Below are 25,490 nucleotides of genomic sequence, written 5' to 3'. Positions count from 1 at the left end.
TCGGGTTAATAACAGGTCGGGTTACATTCGAGTCGGGTGAACAATAGGTCGGGTTTAATTCGGGTTTTCACGGGTTAAAACGGGTTAGGGTAATTCTCGGGTTCGAGTAGCGTCAATAATTTGCGGGTTAGAATCAGGTCGGGTTTGAGTCGGGTTTGGTTCAAGTCAATAATTTGCGGGTTATAATTAGGTCGGGTCATTCTTGGGTTAAAGTCGGGTTCGGTTCAAGTAATAATTTGCAGGTTATAATCAGGTTGGATCATTTCCAAGTCAGGTGATTCTCGGATTGAAGTCGAGTTATGTTCAAGTCAATAATTTGTAGGTTACAATCAGGCCGGGTCATTTCCAAGTCAGGTCATATTTGGCTTCAACTAACTATAAATACTACCTTTGTTACAGGTTATGTGCAACGATTAGACATTTTACCTCTCTGATTTATGTCAAATCGTTGCACATAACCTGTAACGAAGATAGTAGATAACTATCATTTTTATCAAGCTAATTATTTTTTCTTTGACTATAATATATATGACAATATATTTGGGAACTATAGTTTATAATTTAGGAAAATAATTATCTCCTTTGACTATACAACAAATATATACTAAATTTAACTCTTAAATTTGAGGATGTTGCTCCTTTCTTTTGCTGGCTGGACCGACTTGGTCTCCCTAGACAAAATGTTTTGATCAACAATAATAAGGTGGTCTAAATTGCATTTAAGGTGATTTGAAATCGGGTTAGGAACAATTTGAGTTGAATTTAAATTAGGTCAATAACAAATCGTGTTGATTTCGAGTCGAGTTTGTAACAGATCGGGTTGAATTTTTTGGTTAGGGTAAAATTCGAGACGAGTAAATAACAAGTTAGATTGTATTTGAATCAGGTCAATAACAAGTCGGGTTGATTTCGAGTCGAATTTGTAACATGTTGGGTTAAATTCGAGTCCGGTTAGGTATGGGTCGGGTTGAATTCGGGTCAGGTTTGTAACAAATTGGGTTAAATTCAGATTTTGACTGTTTAAAACGAGCTTGGGTCAATTTCGGTTCAAATCGGGTTCGGTTTAGGTCAATAATTTACGGGTTACATTTAGGTCAAGTCATCTCAGACCAGTTCATGTTCGGGTTCGAGTCTCACATACTCAAGTCAACTTGGGTCTAGGGTTGGTTTCAGGTCGGGTTTGGGTCACCATTTTTTAGGGTTCAGATGGGTTGGTTAATAATCGGGTTTCAGTCGGTATTTCGAATCGGGTCAACTTTGACAGCTCTACTCAACTCTAGTCAAGTTACAATAATTGCTGTAGCAGATTAAGTAGCATAAAGTTTTCCCCAATAGAAGTTTTCACCATAAGTACTACAGATGGTATATATTAATAAATTTACAACAAGAAATGCTTCCACATCCTTGCAATGGCCCTTTTCTCTGTCTCTTCATGTAAAAATCATAAAAGGTAGGGCTCTAATCGTCGCCTTAGCCATCTGTTATTCCGACAAAAGAACACATTGGCAAATGTCAGTTTAAGTGATCCAAATATAACCATCAACAAGACCAACAATTAAGTCGACAAGAGCAGCAATGAAAAAAAAAACTCAAAGTTGCAAAGAGAGGAGCAATTATCAAAATTATCAACAAGAGCACTGCCATTTACAAGAAATACCCAGGCAAAGTACTGGAAATACAAATCATAAACAAGATTGTGCTAATATGGTTTTATTGGCGAACAAGCTATTGTTGTAAGTGGAAGAAGTAGAAAGAGTGGACACACAAAAAATCAACAAAGCTAATGCCACAAGCAAAACTAAATATTCACAATGCCCCTTTCCAATGTAAGCCAGCCAGCTAGATACTGCAAAGTTCACATTAAAATTGACACCAATTATCTCACCCTCATATCACCAATCTACTAATTAGTCCTTATATAATCTGAAAATCACAAAAGTTAAAGAGAGAAAAATCAGTTGGTAAGTTTAATCCAGCCTTCATCAGAGTTCTACTACAGGCAGAACATAGAGGAGCCATAAAGATATATTTTTGACTTTTATGATTCTTTATGTTACGACTTACGAGACCAACATAAATTCAAGTGTGCAAAATATTTAAATAATTTGATTATCCTTTTGTTCACTTTACAGTATAACTCGTTAACTTCCCTTGGAACTTCTAATTGCACCCACTCCTCTCTAATATGAGGCGCAACTTAGCTAAACCATGAACAAACAAGTTTCCATCTCTCTTGAAATTTGAGAAAGAAACATGAGAGAACCTAGAAGCAATATTAAGAATATCATAAACAATAGTACCAAAACCAGAATTTTTCTTCCCCTTAGTTCTCCTTAAGATGATTGAAGAGCTTAACTATTGTTAGTCTCAACTATCAAAGACTCACAACTCTAAGACCTGCATAGTACACAATGGTTAGACCATACTATGCTGTTAATGCTCCAACACTGCACCCCCTGTAAACCATAATGTTCCCTACAATTAATAGCAACCAAGTAGCACAAATTTTCTTGCTCAAGTATCCAGTGCATATAAAAACCAATCAATTTAGGGGCCTTTTTTTTAAAAAAATTAATAAATAAAATTAGTAGTGATTACACAGCTTTAAGTGCAACCCAAATTGTAGAGGAAGTGTTGAAAAACTATGTAAATGAGCTAGTCATTGATATACTTTCACCAAGTTACATGCATTTAGAGGAACACTCCCATACGTCTATACCAATTGAACATAGTAAGAATTTGTCAAGCAAGAATCATGAGAAATATATACCAAAGCCTTACTCAGAACTCTTCTCCAATCCCAACATATATCAATTTTGTCCTGGCCAGTTCCCATCCTGAGTTTCTGTATCCTTCACTGTATCTTTTCCAAGGGGAGGGTTCCTTAGAGTTCTAAAGCATTAGCTAATTGTTGAACAAATAAAAGAAGCATCTACGATACAGCTAATCACACATAACATAACATAACAAAGTCGCACTGCACACCCTGGAATTCGTAAAGTATCATACTCATACAGGAATATCTCAGTTTACAAATTTAGCAAATAGGTCAATAGGGATATAGAAGAATAGAAATCAATCGATCAAAGCCTTAATCCCAAAAGTGGGGTCGGCTAACATGAACCAAATTTGATTATTCCGTGTAGTCATCAACATAAATCTTTCTCCTCCATCCCTTACGATCCAAAACTTCATCCTCACGTAAATCCATGCACTTCATATCCTTCCTCACTCCTTCCAACCAAGTCATCTTTGGTCTCCCTCTTCCTCGTTTAATCCCTCCATGGTCCCACTCTTCCACTCTTCGCACCGGTGCACCCTCGGGTCTCCGTCTTACATGTCCAAACCAACGCAGACGATTTTCCCTTAATTTATCTACAATGCCTGCCACACCTACTTTCTTGCGAATAACCTCATTTCTGATTCTATCTCTTAAAGTGTTTCCACACATCCACCTTAACATGCGCATTTCCGTAACCTCCATCTTTTTAATATGCTCTTTCTTAGAAGCCCAACATTCTGTACCATAGAGGAACACTGGTCTTATGGCAGTCCTGTAGAATTTTCCCTTCAACTTTAAGGGAATGCTGCGGTCGCATAACACTCCCGTGGCCGCTCTCCATTTAAGCCACCCTGACTTAATCCTGTGGGTCACGTCTTGATCAATGTCACCATTCTTCTGGATGATCGACCCTAGGTACTTAAAACATTCACTCATGGTCAAATCCTTTCCATCCAAACTCACCACTTCATTGCTTGTCCCCCTCTGAGTGCCAAAACGACATACCAAATATTCAGTCTTACTCCGACTTAGCTTAAACCCTCTAGATTCCAACCTTTGCCTCCATTGCTCCAACTTGACATTAACCCCATCCTTAGTCTCATCCACCAAAACGATATCATCTGCGAACAACATACACCATGGAACCTCATCTTGAATTGGTCTAGTTAATTCATCTAGAACCGTTGCAAAAAGAAAAGGGCTTAATGCAGGCCCTTGATGCAATCCGATTGTAATAGGGAAATCTTTTGTCAACCCTCCACATGTCCTCACATTTGTTGACACATCCCGATACATATCCTTAACTAGGTCTACATACCTTCGTGGGATACCTTTCTTCAACATTGTCCACCAAAGTATCTCTCTTGGCACCTTGTCATATGCCTTCTCTAAATCAATAAAGACCATATGAAGATCCTTCTTCTTTACCCAATAAAACTCCATATAGAAGAATAGAAAGAGTTTTGGAAAAGCAAAAGTTCACGTAAATAAAGCAATACTAAGCATAATCCCACACAAACACAAACCACCTAGTTTGACGAATTTAACATAATGCATACCAAGGTCGAAGGTCTTTTTTTGGTTCAATCTAAATTCTGAATGAACCCTTCTTACAGAATTTACAAATATGAATGAAGATTTCCGATATGCTGTTCAGTGTTCACCCAACATCAGTAAAAAGAAAAACACTACTATTCATTTCAAAGTGTAAGGGAACACCCTAGTTGATTTATAATGTTTAGAAATAGAAAATTTACTACAAGGCTGAAGCGAAAATACACATACAAACAGAAAATTCAAATTAATGTAGATGGCTTCATACTTACATTACACAATTCTAAACACATTCCCAGCAGTAACATCTTCAATTAGGTCATAGCCTCAGCTTGAACCCCATAGACAGAAAATTATCCACAGCACTTCTGAAGAAAAGTAGGGAGAGAGTCAGAAAATTCATTACTGACATTACATTCTAAATGTTCCTTCCAAAAGCTTACTAATAGATGCAAAATAAATATGGTATATAAATAGAATAGTTTTGAGAGTAAAATTGACAAAAAATGGAGTTATTAAGAGCTTCTGAATACACTCCTGATGAAATCCCGGATTAAAGATTGAAGCAACATTCAGAGTTACTTCAGACAATTGATTAAACAATAATTTGATATGATGAGGAACTTGTCAGTAATGGCCTCTACTTCATAGGGAAATTGTAAATACCCTTATACCATAAAGTAAGCAAGATCCCTGATAAAAGGCAATAGCAATTGATTTTTGGCAATGTGCTACCATGTTACTATAGGTTCGCAACGACCTAAACATAAGTTAGCTAAACATTATACTATGACTATTGCTTAGCCAAGACTCAAGAGCAATAAGCGTCTCTTACAATTCAATAGTAATTTAGTAAATATTTATTAGTTATTTCCCCTGCATATCAACCAAACAAGTCACAGAACAATACAGAAAAAGCTTTTTAAGCAAACAGGATCAAACTCATTGTTAAGAGAAAATGCACATTTGAATTTGGAAGCACAGAAAAATAAATAAATTGATATAGCTAATAACTCAGCTTACTTCTTCTTCTTTGGCAAGGTTTCCTTTTCGGAACACAGCTCATTTCCGATCAAAACAAGGCTGCCAACAAAACTCGCCGTCTCCAAAGCTCCCCCGGGCAGTCCATGAGGTGTAAATTTATCAACATTTTTGGACTCCAAATCATACCAACCAAACTTCAAAGAGTCTATCTCCAGCAAAATCCCTTTCCCATCTTTGGAGTAAACAATAGGCTTGATCTGCAAATTACTCCTAATACAATCCTGGCCAATACTACACAATTTAACCCAAGACTCTTTGTTTCCATACTCCTTCATTACCCAAAAATCGACACGTTTCAGACCATCCAGTATAATTACTTTATGATAATTCACCATAGCACATAAACACCCACCCAATTCTGTTATTTGTATCATCAAATTACTCTCACTCTCATCAACCAATTTCGGGCAATCAATAAGCGAGAAACTCTCAGTCTGAAGATCAAACTTAGCAATGAATTTACCTTCTAAACCACCCACTTCATTGGAGTTCACCATGTAATGTAAAGCCTCATTAACAAGAACACCATGACAATCAGCATAAAGGATATAAAATGAGATACCTTGAACAGATTTCCATGAATTGTTGTTCAAACTATACAATTTCGCTTCAGTGAAGAAAACCTGGTTAGCTGTAAACCCCTGAACCAAACACAAAACCTTGTAATCGTCGTTCTTACTATCGTACCCAAAACCAAACAACATATAACCAAGATTAGGTTCAGAAATTTGATTAACAGGGAGATTACGGTACGATTTGATGATCGGATTGAACAAGACGATGTCGGTTTTGGAGGGATCGGCGATGCAAATGACGCCATTGCAGGAGCCAAAGAGGTGAACTTGCTGAGGGTTGAGAGGGTGGTGGAGCTCCGAGAAGGTGATTTGGTCATGGTGGGTGTCGAGCTCTGCAGAATATAGAAAAGGGTAGTAGAGAAGAAGATGACGTTCGGAGTTGGAAATTAGGGTTTGATTGAGGTGAAGTTTGATGAAATTGGGGGTTTTAATTAAGGAATTCCAGGATTTGCAGACGGATAGAAAACGGAGTAGGATTTTGACAGGTAATTTAGAGAGAATAATGGCGATTAAATCAGTTGGGAGTGTCGCCATTGTTGCTTGAGCTCGGGCTCAAGTTTGAGGGGTTTAGCAGATATGGTGTCAAGTTATGGCTGACTGATGGAGTATGTTTTTTTTTTTTTTTTTTTTTTTGTTCCTTTCTTGTCTGAACCTCTGATGTCCGAACCAAGTTAAATACTTAAGTTGGTGTTCACCAGGAGGAGATAAACCTAAGAAACTTAAAAGGAAATATTAAGGATAAATTACTATTAATTACACCGATTTGTGTATGATTTTGTCATGAATTTTCAATTTAATTCCATTTTTGAAAGTTTTGATGCTTATACATAGTCCTAGGTGCTAATGGGCTACATATATCATTACCCAAAAAAAAAAAAAAAAAAAAAATCTTACCTTGTTTTTGTAGTTGACACATATTTCTTTTTATGAGGTTTATTTTAAATTAAAACATTTCCTTTTTGGTTAAAGGCTTGTTCTCTTACGTTGAAATTCAGTTCAGTTCAGTTCAGTTCAGTTTAGTTCAGCTCAGCTCAGTTCAGTTCAGCTCAGCTCAGTTCAGTCAATGAGAACAGGCCCTAAGTTTTTTTTTTTCTTAGTGTTACCCCAATTGCTTAATCATCCTCTTTCTCCTCTACTTAATATGTGTGCCTAATTTAAATGTGTCTACTAAATAAAAATGGAGAAAGTATTACCTTAATCCTAAGTGAAAAAAAAAAAAAATAAATTGGGATCCGAAATTGATAACCATTGCAACTAATTTTCAATTTTATGATCTAGGAAACTAGATCGAGTTTGATTAGGCCAAGTTAGGTCAACTATTTTTCAAATTTGAACAATGCCAAATTATTATGTCCATACAAATAAAATTTGAATCGGGCTTTTACGTGTCGACATATATCGATTGGTCGAATCTATTTTTGACACCTTTATTGTAATAAGTGAGATGAAATGGATAGATTGATAAATACATTGGTGCCCAAATTAGAGAGGGCATTTGTACCAATTAGCTAATTTGCATGGGATTTCCTTAAAAAAAATAAAAAAATTGCTTGGGATTAAACTTGCCAAAATAAAATGTTCATTGCCACTGGCGGATTTAGACTTTTGTCCAAGTGGGTTCAATAAAGTCAAAGTCAAAGTTAACAAAATTTGACCAATGTTGGCGGGTTTGAGGTATATGATGTTCTAACCACTTTCTGTCAAAAAAAAAAAAAGTTCTACACACTTTGACACAGGAGTATTGCAATATATGCCGTTCTAAAGATGCCATTTATATTTGCCTGCTTTACAGAAAATGTGCAGCAAGAAAACGATACTAAAACTTCCCTTATATAATACAGAGTAAGTAATTTATGAGTGATTAAGCAAGATATGTGGGTTCAACTCAAGTTCTTTGGGGATTTTCTTAAACAACAATTTCAGCTTTTTGTTGACTTTCCATTGGATTTTGGAATCCAAGTGAGTTCAATTGAACCCTCTCACAAGAGAGTGGCTTCGCCTTTGTTCACTGCACCAATTAAGTTCTTTCCATGTATTTTCTATCCAATGACTACTACTAATCTAATAGCTAGCTATTGGAGCAAAAAGTAGCTAAAATGATAAATAGCTTAGAAGCTTATGTGTCATGGCAAGTTAATTGTCAAAAAGCTTACCATTGTAGTTGCTCTTATGTTATTTAAATAATTTTTACTTGAGTACTGCATATAAAATAAAAATATTAAGGGTTAACATTATACTTTGACATGTATGAAATTATAATATGTGCATTAAATTATGGAAAGCATAATAGTGTATTTTGATGATTGGTGCTAACCCTTGCTGGAAAATCTTAGATTCACCATTAATCACAAAAGCTCTCAAAATTGAACTTGGCTCGTTAAAAATTTAACTTGTTTGGTGCATATGAGAGATCAAGCTCATGTAGTAGTAGGTTGCTCAAGCTTAATTTTACACAAAGTTTCACCTAATTAGTAGAATGCATTAATTTTGATCCATATTAAAGCAAAATTAAACACACATAAGTAAATAACTAGAGGTCGTACAAGTACTGAAGTGTTGATGCATTGGCGCCCCCGCAATATCATACGAGTAGTTGACAGATATAACAAATGTATTGACAAAAGAAAGCTACCATAGCTAACATGCAGTGGTCTTCATACCGAAATCATTTATCCAATGCTCTTCGATCCAATGTTAGCCTCAACCAAGGGTTACTCGACGCTGAGGACAGAGTAAAAAAAAATGTTTCAGCCTTCTGAAATTAAGATAGCCGTCAAAGCAAAATGACCGTAAAAACAATCATAAGTGCACAAATCAGAATTCTTAACACTGCACAGAGACTAGCAAATTAATATTAGCACGAGCAGTACAAAATATACATGAAAAAAGCCCAAATTCTCCTCCACAAATTTAATAGAATGATAAAAGTTGCTATATTTTATGTGTGTCAGAAACTTGATAATAAGGCCACCTTGAGCTTGAGTATAGAACTGTAGACAGCTTCTACCAACAAAGAACATACAAGCTTTCTTGCTGGAGTCATGGCCCTTACGAATCATAACTTGTACAGAGTATAAAACTATCTTAATTTAGATCTAAATTCCTTGTGCTATCCTAAGTGCGGAGAGGAAGACATAGGAGCATAGATTATTCTCTAATTTCATAAACTCAAAACATTAAATTGGAAACATCACTGCGTGACAATGCAAAATAAAAAAAAAAATTAAATAAATAAAAAAAAAAAAAAAAACTCCCAATTTCCTCACTAGCGAAACATATGGCCAAGTGTGAACGTGAGAGGACAACGCCTAGAATTTCATTTTACAAGTATTGCGCTTCCTCAAACCAGCAAAAGACTGATAAATGAACCACTTGAACATAATAACTTAATAAGCATAGGTCAAACGAGATGTAAATAACTAAAGCCTCTTCATACTTTAGTAAGGTAACACTCTGAACTCTTTTTATTCCAGCCCTCACTTCCCCCTGAATATCAGTTTGTCCTATCCCGAACAACCTCTCCGGTATTTTCAAACAGTTACTTTTCATGTTTTCAAATGCAAAAATCGGTATGAGAGTTCAATCTTGTGTAGCTTTAACTTGACGAGTTGACATAATTTCATCAAGTATGATATTTCTAATATCAAGCATACAATAAGTTATGCTCCATGCTTGGTCTGTATTTTTCAAATTAAATAAGACCATACAATTTACCCAATTTCAAGGCATCATCCTGAAGATTTATCAAACAAGGAGTGACTGAGTGATTGAGAAAACCTCATCAGCTGATATCAAACCACAATCTCTACTATATGTATACAAAAAAAGATAACTCAAAGAAGCTAATGAGAACAAAAAAAATAAGATCACAGCAATGTGACTTTCATGCTTACGGCTTACCATTACATAGTTCTGAACTAATTCCCAAAAGTAGCTCAATCAGGTCATAGCTTGAGCTTGAATCCTGTAGAAAGAAAATCATCCAACAGTTTCCTGAAGAAAGAAGGGAGAACTTTAGAATGGTAACAAAGAAGTGGAACTCCTTAAGGAACATTCAACATATATGAAAACCTCTACTTAAGTGAAATAAGGGAAACATTGGCAGTGGCCTCTGCTTTCTCAGAATTACAACAGCTACTATTCGAAGCAAAACTCAACAATGTATGAGTACAAGTAGAACAGCAAACAAGAAGATCTAGTCAGAGCTGCAATCCTTGATGACATTTGAGAGCCATCTATATGTATACATGCTCTTCGAGTGTGCTGGGAACATTAGAAGTATCTAATATGCATGATTGACTTTCCTATAGATTTCACTTTCTTTTTCCAATTACTTGATACAAGTATCACATCCAAGTAATTCTATTAAGTGTTAGACAAATCACACATGTGCATGCACAAGGGGTATGGCAAATTGGAAAGGTCATTGGCGAGTTGGAGTACAGAGGAAACAGAACTAAAATCTAATGCAAAAGGCACTCACAAGCTATTCAGGATCCTTCCTTGCACGTTTTGAGTCCAATTTAGGAGGTACATAATTATAAGGAAAAAGAACACTACGGCTTTCAACTTTCAACCAGGTAACGCAACAAGGACAATGCATCACTTACATACATCGATTCTAATTCATTTGAAAAATTCCTATCTGTATGCTAACCGAACAAGCCACAAAGCAAAACACATCTATCAAATAACAATTAAATATTTTTTTTTTTGACGGGAAAAAAAAAATATATTTAATTGTTATTTGATAGATGTGTTTTGCTTTAAACAGTTAAATATAAAGAACTTTAAACAGCTAGTGAGGATCCAAGACATCCTCATATATGTGAAAATAAATTTATGCATTTGATCTTCGAATATATGCAACTATGCAAGGAACATAAGCTAAAAAGTTTTTGTTACTTCTTAGTGTTCTTTCTTGGCATTGACGATCTTGTATCACAATCAGACTTCTGCTTGTTAATCTCCAAGGATACAAGGCTACTCACGAAAAACCCGGAAGATATTGGTGCTTCTGGCAGTCCCTTAAACGGACTAAAACTATGGGTCTCCAAATCATACCAACCAAGCCCCAAAGAATCATACTCCAACAAAATTCTTCTCCTATCTTTAGATTAAACAATAGTCCTAATCTGTAGATACATCCCAACACTCGCCGTCTGGGGAATACTAAACAACCTAACCCATGACTCTTTCTTCCCATACTCTTTCATCAGCCACAAATCAGCACGATTCATTCGAAAATTAATTCTATCAACAGGGTCCTCGAAAGGGGAAGCAGGTACTAATGTTCGATACATAACCATCAAACACAAACACCCACCCAACTCACCTAAATCCAAACACCCACCCAACTTATCATCATAATCCGGGCAGTCCATAATCGAGTAAGTCTCGGTCTTAAAATCGAAACTGGCTATGAACTTGCATTGCATTTGTAGTTCTTTAGTAACCACAATGTAATGCATAGCCTCATTAACCAAAACACCATGTCGATACACAAACAACAGAAAATATGGGATTCCTTCTACACATCTCCATGAATTTTCCCTCAAACTATATACTTCAGCCTTACTATGGTGAACCTCACTGTAATGACTGTCCTGAATCAACCTTAAAACCTTATAGTCATCGTTTTCGCTATCGAAACCGAAACCAAACACCAAAGTCTTATCATTCCTGGGGTTATGAGTACGATTGGGCGGAAGTTTTCGACGAAATTTCGTCACTGGATTGAACAAGAAAATGTCGTTTTTGAATTTATCGGAGATGCAAATGACGCCGTTACAGGATCCTACAAAGTTTATTTCGCGGTGTTTAAGAGGGTGATCGAGCTCCGAGGATAGGAGGTGATTGTGGTTGAGATCAATATCTGAGAATATGAGATGATTATGGTGGAAATTGGTATCGGAAGAATGATCAGAGGAGTAGGAGAGGAGAAGATTGCGATTGGAACTGGAAATTAGGGTTTGATTGAGATGAAGTTTGACAAGATTTGGGGATTTGATTAGGGAATACCATGACTTGGAGACGCACTTAAATTCTAGAAGTGATTCTACAGGTAATCGAGAGAGAATTTCAGTGATGATCTCAATTGGGAGAGTCGCCATTGTTGTTGCTCAAACTATGGCAGTTTTTGAGGGTTTGAAAAGTTCAATACTACTCCGTAGTACTCCGTAGTATAGTAGTATTACTACTACTGCTACTCTACATAGTAAGAGTATTTGTTTTGATTTTTCCTCCCTTTTACGGATTAGTAAGTTAAGCACGAGATAATTAGATTACTAGGTTAGCACCCATGCGATACACGAATTTCACAGTAATTTAATTTTCGATTTATATAAATTTGTTTTCATATTTTTTTAAGTTCAAAATATTCATAAGTTTCCTGATCACTACTTTTTTTTTTTTTTTTTTTTTTTTTTTTTTTTTTTTTTTTTTTTTTTCCTTTTTAGGAATTTCTAGATGATACTTAAGGACTTTTGAGTAAAGCTCAAATTGGTAAATCTTTGTCATATTAATTACTATTAATTTTAAGAAATATAATAGTTTAGGTTAATGTCATTGGAATCCTTTACGAATTTTCCCTCAAACTACCCACTTCAGCCGCACTAATCCACTACAGAGTATAGACAACTCAACTATCAACTTATTTAGACTGAAATACAAAATATTGTGAATTTTGGTTATGTTTCTAGCTTATCTATGAGAAATAGAGCATAAACTCCTTACATCCAGCCATCCAGGAATAATTGCTGTATACTGCTTTTCAAGCTCAATTCTACACCATTCCACTGAATGCTGCACACAAGTTTCCATCAAACTCAATGTTGCTATAAAACTACAGACAGGATTTAACTCAAATAACTAGATTTAACACAAGAAACTACGAGAAGTTCATAAACTACTGTACTATTTGTAAGTTAGCATGGCTTACAGTAGAAAAGATTTACCCACAGTAGCCATCAAAAAAAAAGAAAAAAAACCAAACTACTACCCTGTCTTTTCTCTCCTATGGAATCACTACGTAGCCAGTGCTCCAATGGCCACCTTGATCAGGCCCTCGGCCATGGGTCAATCCTGGAATAGAAAACAATTAAGTTCAGTTACGCCTCAGCTCATGAATTCTTGAACTCAAACGTAGCAAAACAACAAGGCAAAACAGCTAAAAATAAAAGCAAATTATTATCAATACAGAAGGCCATATATAATTTGCCTCCATATCTCACACCATATATAGCCCACAAGAAAATATGCTTCAATCAAGTGCACAGGCTCAACCATTTCGGGTTTAGCAAAGGCCACAAAAACACAAGAGTCAGAGTTGGTCATGCCTAAACTGCTAATCAAATTAAGCACCAGCCACCTTTATCCTTGTGATTCTTATTTAGTCCAATTATTATCTGTAACAACTCTTCAGTTATTGGGAAAGTTATGGAAGGTGAGCAGATCAGTTGGCAAGCATATCCAGACCTATTGCAGAGAATTCTTCTTGAACCAGAAGCCAGTGACATTATGATATACACTACTTGAAGTATTGTCAATCGTGTGGTTAGCTTCTGGGTCCAAGAGATCCAAAAGGTTTTTCTGTTGAAATAAGTAGTCCAACATACAACCTAAATAAAGGCTCCTACATTCCAAGTTTATGATTCTTAATGTTACCACCTTGGGGATCCAGTATGCACATCTTATTATAGATGGCAATTAAAAAAGAACAAATAAACTTCATGGATTTTATATTTACAATGCAATGAAACCCTATTAAGGTTCTTATATATATTTACAATGCAATGAAACCCAATTAAGGTCCAGTATGCACAAAAGTTATGTTTATATTTATCCCATAGCACTTAGATCATAGGACTTTCCAGGAGATAGGGGGACTATATAGATCTATTTACCTTTCCTTCATAATTTCATTTATGTATTAAAAAAAAAAGAACCAGCTCTTACCCCTAATCAGTCTCTCTAGTTAATGGTACATGCCACATGCATTCATCCTTAGTTACTCTTTTAGTCCCAATTGGAATTGCGAGGGTACTTAGGAATCACAAACATAACTGGTTTATAAGGTTTTAATAAACAATAGTCATGGCACTAATTAATCAAGCAGTTGAAGAATTTTAGACTGCAAATTCAACTTGCATACATACTTACATAGTCCTTGAGCTCCCATCTTCAGTTAGGTGATAGGCTCATAGCTTCAGCTTGAAACCCGCAGAAAGAAAGTTATCTGAATCATTACTGCAGATTAAAAACAAAAAAGCTTCAAAATGAATACTTCCATTACAATTTGATCCTCCCAAGATCATAGCAATGCTTACTAAGCTAAATGTAGTTTCAAACAAAAAGAAACAAAAATGATACTTAGTACAAAATACTACACAAGATGTTTCAAATCAGAAAAAGTAAAGAATAGAAAGCATATACCAGTAATAAAGAGATACTGAATATACTCTAAATTAGTTTTAATCAGTTTTAAACATTATGATACATGAGAATATATATATTTTTTTAATCTATTATTCAAAATTAGTTAATTACTTAGGTGAGACAAGGCATTCAATGGTAGACAGTAGGCCAAGGCACCTAGTGGATAATATGTTCTAGACTTCCAGCAGATATCATAACAAATTAACAATAGCAGCGAGATAGTGCATACCCTGATAACAACTACGAAGTATAAAAATGCCCTTACAATAGTTACAAGTTACCTAAACATAATCTAATCTAACATGCATTGTGACCATCCAAGTTATTAGGATTAGTCTACATAAGTACATAACTACATTGAAATAACAAGCCAAACAATTTCAAGACGAGGCATGGATTTGGCAGTAGGGATATGATTATAGGCCAATAGGCACACAAGATAGCCGAAAATTATGTATACCTCCTTTTGCTCTTTACTGGCAAGGACTCCCTCTTTAAATGCTGCTTATCTTGAAGCAAAACAAGGCTGCCCACGAAAAATCCAGCATCGAAAAACTTATTTGGCAGGCCATGGGATACGGTTTCCGTAACTTCTTTGGACTCAAGATCATACCAGGCAAACTCAGAATAGTCTTTCTCCATCAAAATTCTTCGCCCGTCTTTGGAGTAGACAACAGGCCTAAGACATAGACAACTTTGAATAATGTTCATCTCGCAAATACTAAACAACTTAACCCAAGACTCTTTGTTACCAAACTCTTTCATTACCCATAAATCAGTGCGATATAGTATTTGATTACCTAACTCAACACCTGGAGGAAACATATGAGCATAATTATCAGTATCATAATTCACAACTAAACACAAACAACCACCCAATTGTTTCAAGTACAACTCTAAATACTCCAAAGGATTCCTCAACTTATCATCATAGCTAGGGAAGTCCATAAGCTCGAAACTCTCGGTTCGAAGATCGAAACTAGCAATGAACTTACACGACTTGGAATCCGACTCCATATAATTCACCATAAAATGTATAACCTCATTAAAATAAACACCATGACGATCACCATAGAGGACATAGTACGGTATACCTTCAACACATTTCCATGAATGATTGTTCAGACTATACAATTTCGCTTCATTGTTAAAAGATCCCTCAAATTTCAACCCCTGAACAATCTTCAAAACCTTGTAATCGTCGTTCTTACTGTCGTACCCAAACCCAAACAATACAGCTTCATGGATAAGATTTGGAGTTGTTCGATCGGCGGGAAGCTTGCGGTGTGAGTTGGTAAGAGGATTGTATAAGAAGACATCGTTTTTGGAGGGATCGGAGATGCAAACGACGCCGTTGCAGGAGCCAAACAAGTAGAGTTTCTGGGTTTCAAGAGGGTGGTTGAGCTCAGAGAAATAGAGGTGGTTATGGTGGAGATTGAGGTCAATTTCGGCGGAATGAAGTGAGGAGCATTCTGATCATCTGAGTACATGATGATCGGAATTTGAAATTAGGGTTTGATTGAGGTGGAGTTTGATGAAATTGGGGGATTTGATCAAGGAATTCCAGGATTTGCAGACGCATTTGAAGCGGAGAAGTGATTTAACAGGCAATCGTGAGAGGATTTCGGTGATTATCTCAGTAGGAAGTGCCGCCATTGTTGCTCCAGTTGAAGGTTCGGATTAGTTTGAAATCCTTTCTATTTTTACTTATACAAGTGCTGTATATTTTTTGGGAAACGTAACGGATTTTAGCGTTTCGTTTTCCATGTTTTTTTTACTACCACTCCGTTTGTAATGAGTGAATTAATGTAATATGAAAGGACATGTTTATTTCTTAATGTAATGGTTGAATAAAAATTTTAAAATTGATGATACAGAGTATGTATAATACTTGTAAGTCATAATAACTCATATTCCCCAAAAAATATTCTTTTGGATTGATTTTACGGGTATTAGAGCAACTCCAACGGCCAAATTAGCTTGCCATGCCACCTAGGATTGCAAAGCTATTTTCCTTCGAGCTAATTTATGCCACAACGGTTAAGCTAATTAGCATTTAGATTTTTCAGCTTTATTTTTTAAATAATTAGTATTTTATTAGAGACAATTAATTTCTAAGCTAATTAGCCTAGCTAAGCTAATTTGCTTGGCATTAGCTTGGCCAAGCTAATTATTAAACTATCCTCCAATGGTTTGGCTATTAGCTTGAAAATTATTAAAATTGCAAGCTAGTCCCTAAAAGCAACCATTGGAGTTGCTCTTAAGATAGTGAAAAATATAATACTTCTATTATAAGTACATAGAAAATTCATATGGGTGTGCAAAAAGTAGAAAAGAAAGTAGTAAAGATACATGGAAAACAAAATTTAGATGGATAAGTTAACTTTGCATAAATATTATTACAAATTGAAGAGTATTTTAATGCAAATGGAATGATCATTTTGGAACTAGATTTAGGTCATAAAGGTCATTCTTTCAAGACGAATGAAGCAAAAAAAAAATGAAAAAATTTAAATAGCGTATAATTATTGATTGATGTAATAATAAGATGATCAATAAAATTGCATAGATTAGTTGGTGATGTGTGTTGTATGACCAAATATTGTACGGAGTAAGTATTTTATTTGTTCAAAATGGAGCAAATAATTGAGACGAAAGAAGTAGCATTTGATCCCGTAAAAAAAAAAAAAAAAATAGTAGCATTTGAAACCTTAAAATTTAAGAAATAATAAACTAGTTGAAAGGACAATTACATCATGCTTTGATTGAATTCTCTTATAAGGTCAAGTCTAATTGTTTTTCAACATTTAGAAAATCTTATGCAAGGTGTAGCAGTACTAGCAGTTATGAAAAGTGTCTATTACCTCATAAAAGTGTCTTAGATGTAAGGTGCCAATGTGAGTTTATTATTAGGAAGGGCAGAATAGAATCCAATACCTCATAATCCCATCACCAAAAACAATAAGCAAATCTACTTCAAATGATCAACCTTTTCTGTTCTTTGCAAATGCAACAAAAAAACAACAGTTAAACTGTTAAAATTGGTCATAGTTCTAGCAGTAAGAGAACCATCTCTGATTACAAGCTGAAAGGATGACATGTCTAGATGCTGCATATTCACCTCAGATTGGCACCTGTAACCTTGTATCTTAAATCTGGGTCATATATCATCTGGAACACCGAGTACTTCCGCCTTCAAGAAATTCATGGAGGGTGAGCAATCGAGCATCAGTTTGCATGCCTATCTAGACCTACAGCAGAGAGTTTTACGTCAGTAAGAAACAATGCCCAATAAGATAACAATGCACGCCTAGAAGAATAGTCAAGTTGGAAGTTGATGACCATGGGTCCAACAGTTCAAGAGATCCAAAAGGTTATCTCTCTTGCAGTGGATAGTCCAACAAGCTGATCAATGGCTCCAATATACCAAGTTTATGACTTTTAGATCACCTTGGATTTAGTATACACATCTTATGGAAAATCAAGATGGACAAACTTAATGAAATGCAGTAAAACCACTTAAGGGGAAAGATCTATTGCTCAGTAGTACTCTGCCCAGTTTATACTGCAAGCACAACGTGCAAAGAAGCCAGTAACAAGATACATAAAGAAGTTTTGGATCTAGAAAAATCTAAGATGATGCAAATAGACAGGAAAAGTACATTGTCACCAACAAACCAGATTGTACAGAGTATTTCTATTCACAAAAGACTGATTAATACTATTCCCCTTCCAATATCAGTATGGTTCTCTATCTGACTCTGGTTTTTGAGTAGGGAATTCCTTTGAATTTACAAGTCATAAACATTAAAAACTTGCAGTACTAGTATTCATAAGAAAGGATTAATGAAACAGGGTAGGCTTGATACATTATCAGAATGTGGTACCATGGATCCTAGTATTTGCAAGGTATTGTTATCGAAAGGTATCTCTGTTAAAGTCTAGCTAAAGAAAACAATCAAGGGTAAAAAACAAGAGTTGAAGACAATAATTATGAAGAAGCAAAAGTTAAAAGACTTAAAATTTAAGCTAAGCATAGAACCAACACGTTGAGGGTTTTAACTTTTAGTATCACCCCTAAAAAGGTTAATGCCCATTCTATATTTATCAGCTTGAAACATATTGTTTTGTCCAATTTAAATATAATACGTAGTATATGAAGTATATGGATTTTGTAAGCAAATATTCAGGTTTTCTGCTTAGGCAAAATATATCTAACAAAGAACACTATGATTCTTTTCAAAGTCATTTAGTCAAGGTCTTCAAGGATACAACAGGGCTAATGAAGCAACTGAACAAGAATACTTTAATACTTACATACAGTAATATAGTTCTGAACTCCCAGCATAAACAATAGGCTCATAGCTTCAGCTTGAAACCCTTAGCAAGAAAAGTATCTGAATCTTTACTGCAGAAAAGAAAGCAGAGCTTCAGAGTTAGAATTAAGTCCTATTCACTGCATATAATATGGTATTTCTAAGATAATAACAATGCTAACTAAATAGATGCAAAATCACTTAACATGATTTATTTAATTTCAATTTTATAATAAAGAGTATAACAAAATAATAACAATAATACTTATAATTGACATAATATTATTACTCATAGGTGTTAAAGATCGAATACTATCAGTAATAAGGAGATACTGAGCATATCCTACATCAAGTTATAATAGGATTCAAATTGAAGAAACAATGTCAAATGAATATCTCCAATTTAAACAATAAGGGAAACATGGGTACCTCTGCATTCTAGAGTTCCAGACGCAAGAAATATCATATAAGAGTACACAACAATTTAGAGTAATCTCTGATAACAGCAGACAAAATGCACTTATAGTAGGCTACCAGCTACCTATACATTATTAAATCTAACAGGTTAATGACTTTCAGCTTGATCAGAGCAATGGACATCCCTAGCAAACATGGACGAAAAGCTATTAGGAATTTCTCCATGATCTATATCTGTAGCAATTAGGAACCAAACAAGTCATAAGACACAGGATAAGCACAAATATTTTAAAAAAAATTATATATGCACAGAAAATCAATAAATGTTCTTATTAGTGTTTAGACAGTTTACTAGTTTTTGTTCTTCCTTTTCACAATTCCAGTTGGGTGCGGCTTAAATTCAAGTGAAACAAGGCTGCCCACGAAATAATCAGTGTCGAAATAAGTATAAGGCAGCCCATGAACCGTGACTTTCTCAAATTCCCCGGACTCTAAATCATACCAACCAGCCTCCAAACAATCCATCACTATCAAAATCCGCCGCCCATCTTTGGAGTAGATAACAGGGGTAAAACCAACAAATCTCTCAATATCAGGCAGGTTGCAAACACTAAACAGTTTAACCCAGGACTCATTGTTTCCATACTCCTTCATCACCCACAAATCAGCTCGTTTGAGTTCACGATTACACCCATCATCATCAAAAATAGGCATCATAATAGCATTATCTCTAGTAAGATACGCTAACACAACAGATAAACACCCATCCAATTCCCTCAAATGAAATTCCACAAATTCCCAATAAGTCTTTAGCTTTTCATCATGGATAGGGCAGTCTATAAGCGAGAAACTCTCGGTCCGAATATCGAAACCAGCAATCATCTTACATTGCTGCAATTCCAATTCATCAGAACTTACAATGTAATGTAAAACCTCATTAACAAGAACACCATGACAATCAGCAAAAGGGAGATAATAAGGATGCGGAATACCTTGAACAGATTTCCATGAATTGTTGTTCAAACTATACAATTGAACATCATCATGACTAGATTTCCCACAATTATGCCTTTGAAGAATCCTCAAAACTTTGTAATCGTCGTTGTTGCTGTCATACCCAAATCCGAACAACACAAAATCATGTTTTGGGTTTCGTTTAACAGGGAGTTTACGATATGATTTAGTAAGAGGATTGAATAAGAATACGTCGATTTTGTGGTAATCAGAAATGCAAATGACGCCATTGCAGGAGTTAAAAAATTCGACATCCTCGTATTCGAGAGGGAGGTCGAGCTCCGAGAAGGAGAAATGGTTATGGTGGAGGTCGATCTGGGAAATGAAAAAAGAGGAGTCTGCTGATGATTTGAGGAGATAACGATCGGAGTTGGAAATTAGGGTTTGATTGAGATGAGATTTGATGAAATTAGAGGATTTGATTAAGGAATTCCAGAATTTGCAGACGGATATAAAGCGGAGTAGTGATTTTACAGGTAATCGTGAAAGAATTTCGGAGATTATTTCTGTCGGAAATTCCGCCATAGTTGCTCAATCGAAATTTCTCAAGCTCTTAGGGTTTAGCATGGCTTTATAGTAAAGTAATCGGGTATTGCCGTATTGGCAATTTGGTTTATATGCAAAAATAAAAATAAAAATTAGGTTTTAGCCCATAGTAACTATTGCATAATGGACATAGTGGACCAGCCTAAGCCCAACTATATTTGTGAGTCATCATCAATCAATCATCAATTAACCTATACTAAAAGCAAACCTAAAGTGACACTTGTCACGATGTTATAAAAAAATTTCCCGCCTTTTTTTCTTTCCTATTTTTTTTGCCAAATTTTAATCATCAATTAACCTATACTAAAAGCGAACTTAAAGTGACACTTGTCACGATGTTATAAAAAAATTTCCCGCCTTTTTTTCTTTCATATTTTTTTTTCGCCAAATTTTAATGACTTCCATTTTATAACCTACCATAATACTTATTTCCATTTTGACAACACACTTAATCCAATCATACTCAATTGTTTTTTTTCTTTTTCAACATATATTTTATATACTATAAATCTTTTAGTTACAAATATACTAACATACTTTAAAATTAAGGTATTGACAAATATCATCATCCAGATTATCATAATATTATTATAATTTTTTTCCTCCGACTTAAAATTTATTTTAATTAAAAATAGGAATAATAATTTTGGTAGGATAATTTGTATAAATCTTAGCTTACAAATATACATAACGTTTATATGAACAACTTAACAAAATCATTTTATTATATTATACTCCTCCGATTTTTTATAAGTTATGGTTGAATTTGCATATTTGTTGAGACACAACTTTGACCATCAATATCTTTAATTAGATACTATTATTTTGTTACAAATATTTTTTTTTTTTTTTGGATAAATTTGTTGAATTAACACCATTCTTTATAAATTTTGTTGTAAAGTTTAATTATTACCGTGCATGACACGGGATTTAACCTAGTAATAACATAATACTAAAACAGATACCAAAACGACAAATGTCACTTTCTCTCTTTTTTTTCCCCTCTAAAACAACATTTTTCATTAACACAAAAAAAAAAATGCTAACTTTATATTTCTTTTTACAGAAAATCTCACGTGGACCTAAGGTTTATTTACACGTAACTGACATTATATTCAATATAGTGACCCTTATTTTTAACATAGTAACCTTATTTTTAACATATTAACTTTTTTAAAAATTTGAGTGACCTTTAATGTTATTATGAATTTAGAGTCTGTTCACATTTACTGAACTGAGCTGAACTGAACTGATTGGAGCTAGACTGAACTAAACTGAACTGATTGGAGCTAAACTGAACTGAGCTGAAATGAATATTTTATAAGAGAAGGAAATTAGAAACTGAACTGAACTGATTGGAGTTGAACTGAACTAAACTGAACTGATTAGAGCTGAATTGAACTGAATTGAAATTAAGTAAATTTGAACATGCCCTTAGAGTACGACATTATGTTGAATAGTGACCTAATTTTAACATAGTAATCTTTATTATTCATATTGACCATTATATTAAAAATTTCATTAAAAAAAATTAACCTTTTATAGTTTTTATAACGTTGCTCTAACTTTTACTCTCTCCGTCCCCTTTTAATAGTCCCTTATGGACAAATTTTAGTTCCAAAATGTTCACCCCATTTGCTTTTTCCAACAACTATTAACATTATTTTTCACCAAAATTCCCTCAAATTTGCAACAATATTTGTGCAAATTTAACTTTTTACATGTAAACTTTGTTTTCCCATGTACTTTAATTAGTTTCTCTCTCTAACTTTTTGAATACTCAATGTCAATTTACTTTTTTAATATACTTTAACTTTTTTTTTTTTTTTTTTTTTTTTTGTGTGTTTATTAATTCCTGTGAAAAATGCCCATAAGGGACTATCAAAAGGAGACGGAGGGAGTATGTCAACATAATAACCTTTATTTCAATATAGTGACATATTTCTTTTATTAATAAAACAATCATATTTTCTCTAATGTTAATGGTCCACAATAAATTAGTGTGACCAGGTCCATTTAAGAATTTGTATTGTTTTTTTTTATAGAACCTTGTATCTTCTACTTCCTATTATCATTTTTTTTAATACAATACAATGTTTCATTGGTACAACTATAATTCAAGCTTTTGTTAAAGATAATTTTTTGGTAAATTATTGTTGAATTAACAGTATAATTAATAATTTAGGACCTGTTTTCTTACGTTGAAATTCAGTTCAGTTCAGTTCAGCTCAGCTCTGTTTAGTTCAGCTCAATTCAGTTCAGTTCATCAGTTCAGCTCATCTCCTAATTTACTTTTCTTATAAAATATTCAGTTCAGTTCAGTTCAGTTCAATTCAGTTCAGCTTAGTTCAGTTCAGTTCAGCTCAATTCAGTTCAGTTCAGCTCAGCTGAGTTTAGTCAATGAGAACATGCCCTTACTTATGTTGCTATTTTCCTCTCTGATTTAGATAACTTGCTTGAAGATGTTCTTGATGTTTGTTCTACCTTTTTTTTTTTTTTTTTTTTTTTTTTTTTTTTTTTTTTGGTCTCATATTAAATGGGAAGGGAAGTGGGTAGCGCCGTAGCGCACTATTTAGCTAAATTGATGCCCTTTGGTGTTGAGCAAATATGGATTAATCATTGTCCTAGTGATGTAACACCGTATGTTCTTATAGACTCTAATTAATGAAAGGTTCCCTTGCCTTTGCCTCCCAAAAAAAAAAAAAAAAAAAAAGCTAGTAATACACTAATATCTATAGCTTGCTAACCAACTCCCAAGTCCCAACTTATTTAAGAGTCGTGGACTACCATTTGGCACAATTAGCTGATCAGTCAAGTAGCATTTTATAAGAAATGAAATGAATTGAAATTAAAAAAAGACAATTTTTTCCCAATAACAATTCATAAATTCATACCCTTTTTTCAAAAAACACAAAACGAATGAAATATATTACTGCCACTTAAGGCCTAAAAGCATTCAGTACAACAAAAGCATTTCTCTTAACATCATAATCAAGACAAACCCAAAACATGATGATGATGTAAGAGTAATGAGGAGGAGGCTTATTAGTACATAGCCGAGGTAAGAAAGCAACACTGGAAGGGAAACTATAATACAAACTAGTACTATGAAAGGTAATAAAGGGAACTAGTCAACTAGGACATAACATAAGTAGACATCCAAAGCAGCGAAAAGAAAACCAAGGAGATCAACCAGAGGAAGTGGACGCACCCAGATCAGCATCATATATATGCTTGGCAAAAGGGACCAAAAAATGGTCTTTATGCCCAATATTCATCTCTAACCCATAGGCAGCACACAAATTTTTAAAAAAAGCCGGTGTTCAGTAAATTAGTGAATGGCGGAAGTTGGGACAACCAACAACTGCCAAACCACCACTCCTGTCGCCACTCCCTTAGCTTCTCCTAAGAATCCGGCGTCCCCCTCCGATTTCGACCTTGCTAACCATCCCAATCCCCTGATTCCTGCGCTTCTGACCTCCCCCCATCCCCCGATTTGTCGAGTTTGAAGTCCGGAATTACAACAACTCCGAATACCTCGACCCCAATTGCATATATACCTTATTGTGGGTTTTTATCATTTCGCCTCATCTACTTTGATGGTGGCAAACATGGCAGCGGCGGAGGTGGTGATGACTATGGCGGCAGAGGTGACGATGACGACAACTATGAAGGGAAAAATATGAGGGCTTGCAGTTGGTAACGGAGAGGGAGAAGGGGGTTGAGGTTTTGATGGAGGAGAGAGAATTTGAAGGTTTGTTAATGGTGGAAATGTTTAGTTTTGAGGAGAGATAAAGATACGGGATGAAAGTAGAGCCATTGGGGTAACCTTTGTATTTTGTGTTTATTTTTTTTATTTTAATACTCTGTTTTTGTGAAAAAAAGGGTCACTTTTGTGAAGAAAAAGGGTCACTTTTGTGGAAAAAAAGGGTCATTTTTGTAAAAAAGGGGTAACTTTTGTGAAAATATGAATCACTTTTATAATAAAAAGGGTCACTTTTGTAAAGAAAAAGGGTCACTTTTATAAAGAAAAAGGGTCACTTTTTCGTAAAAATGTTCGATGTACAATAAAATTACTGTAAACCGGGGGCATGCAAAAGGAGTTGTAGGCAGCAAGGCTATGAGCAAGCAGATTTCTTTCAAGAGGGGCATGCCTGATTAGGATGTTTCCATTTCTCCTGAGAATTTCTGCAACGTCATTAATCACAGCATAGAGTTCCTGATGTGGGGCATGATCAACAGAGTTGAATTTCGAATTTCTGCAAATTCATACCCTTTTTTCGATTGCAAAGAACTTGAGCTTACAGGTTACAGCTTACTCCGTGCTTCACAAGAAAATTTTGAAAAAATTGCAAATTATCACAGGCTTAATAGTAATGACTTACCTTAATTGGCTTAATATATCCTTGATGATATAGCTTCAACTGTTCAACATACCACCACGGGCACCCCACTGGTAAGGATATGAGAATCAACCTTCAACTTTTTCAAAGTTCAGGGCACAAATTGAAAATCCAGCAAAAGAATAGAACAATTTCCCCTATTACAAATTTACCAACAGAAGCACAACCTTCCTCTTGTTCAGACTTGGAGTAAAGATATAATTGTTTTTAAATTTAGATATATCTGGTTTAAACTCAAGACAAAGGATGAGGCTAAAATTAAGATAATTGGTCCATCCAACATGACAAAGATACAGAGTCTTAAAGTTTTACAGAATCGACCACTATATTCATTCAACTCAAAGAAAACTTCAAGAAAGGATGCAACAAAAAAAGATAACAGAAGCAAGAGTCGAAGCAACTA

At 34.8% G+C, this 25,490-nt stretch overlaps 3 protein-coding genes and 1 pseudogene across 8 annotated transcripts; all 4 read right to left on the bottom strand.

Moving 5' to 3' along the window:
• Nucleotides 1–1,298: 1,298 nt before the first annotated feature.
• Nucleotides 1,299–6,594, bottom strand: LOC145558939 (F-box protein CPR1-like). 2 transcript variants are annotated; one of them, XM_081620316.1, is made up of 3 exons: nucleotides 5,360–6,594; nucleotides 4,609–4,704; nucleotides 1,299–1,478 (listed from the first exon to the last, which is right to left on the bottom strand). In XM_081620316.1, exons 1-2 carry the CDS (start codon nucleotides 6,487–6,489, stop codon nucleotides 4,656–4,658), a joined length of 1,179 nt encoding a protein of 392 aa, XP_081476442.1. In that variant the 5' UTR covers nucleotides 6,490–6,594; the 3' UTR covers nucleotides 1,299–1,478; nucleotides 4,609–4,655. The 2 variants fall into 2 exon arrangements, with proteins under 2 accessions (XP_081476442.1, XP_081476443.1); XM_081620317.1 differs by lacking the exon at nucleotides 4,609–4,704.
• A 3,305-nt stretch (nucleotides 6,595–9,899) lies between these two features.
• On the bottom strand, nucleotides 9,900–12,068 carry LOC145558936 (F-box protein CPR1-like; annotated as a pseudogene).
• A 328-nt stretch (nucleotides 12,069–12,396) lies between these two features.
• LOC145558948 (F-box protein CPR1-like) lies at nucleotides 12,397–15,870 on the bottom strand. Of its 2 annotated transcripts, none has more exons than XM_081620327.1 (3): nucleotides 14,852–15,870; nucleotides 14,112–14,202; nucleotides 12,397–13,038 (listed from the first exon to the last, which is right to left on the bottom strand). In XM_081620327.1, exons 1-2 carry the CDS (start codon nucleotides 15,418–15,420, stop codon nucleotides 14,154–14,156), a joined length of 618 nt encoding a protein of 205 aa, XP_081476453.1. In that variant the 5' UTR covers nucleotides 15,421–15,870; the 3' UTR covers nucleotides 12,397–13,038; nucleotides 14,112–14,153. The 2 variants fall into 2 exon arrangements, with proteins under 2 accessions (XP_081476453.1, XP_081476452.1); XM_081620326.1 differs by having other exon boundaries at nucleotides 14,116–14,202.
• Nucleotides 15,871–17,340: 1,470 nt separating this feature from the next.
• LOC145558937 (F-box protein CPR1-like) lies at nucleotides 17,341–20,705 on the bottom strand. 4 transcript variants are annotated; one of them, XR_014092629.1, is made up of 3 exons: nucleotides 19,477–20,705; nucleotides 18,709–18,794; nucleotides 17,341–17,642 (listed from the first exon to the last, which is right to left on the bottom strand). XR_014092629.1 is itself a non-coding variant. In XM_081620312.1 (3 exons), the coding sequence occupies exons 1-2, from the start codon at nucleotides 20,661–20,663 to the stop codon at nucleotides 18,751–18,753; spliced, it is 1,236 nt and encodes a 411-aa protein (XP_081476438.1). In that variant the 5' UTR covers nucleotides 20,664–20,705; the 3' UTR covers nucleotides 17,341–17,642; nucleotides 18,709–18,750. The 4 variants fall into 4 exon arrangements, 3 of the variants coding, with proteins under 3 accessions (XP_081476438.1, XP_081476439.1, XP_081476440.1); XM_081620312.1 differs by having other exon boundaries at nucleotides 18,709–18,799; XM_081620313.1 differs by having other exon boundaries at nucleotides 18,713–18,799.
• Nucleotides 20,706–25,490: the final 4,785 nt, after the last annotated feature.

This window comes from Chenopodium album, chromosome 9, assembly GCF_948465745.1.
Source record: "Chenopodium album chromosome 9, dcCheAlbu1.1, whole genome shotgun sequence".
In the NCBI taxonomy this organism is placed as follows: Eukaryota; Viridiplantae; Streptophyta; class Magnoliopsida; order Caryophyllales; family Amaranthaceae; genus Chenopodium; species Chenopodium album.
Note: the sequence above shows the minus strand (reverse complement) of the source record. Positions and strands in the feature narration are given on the sequence as shown.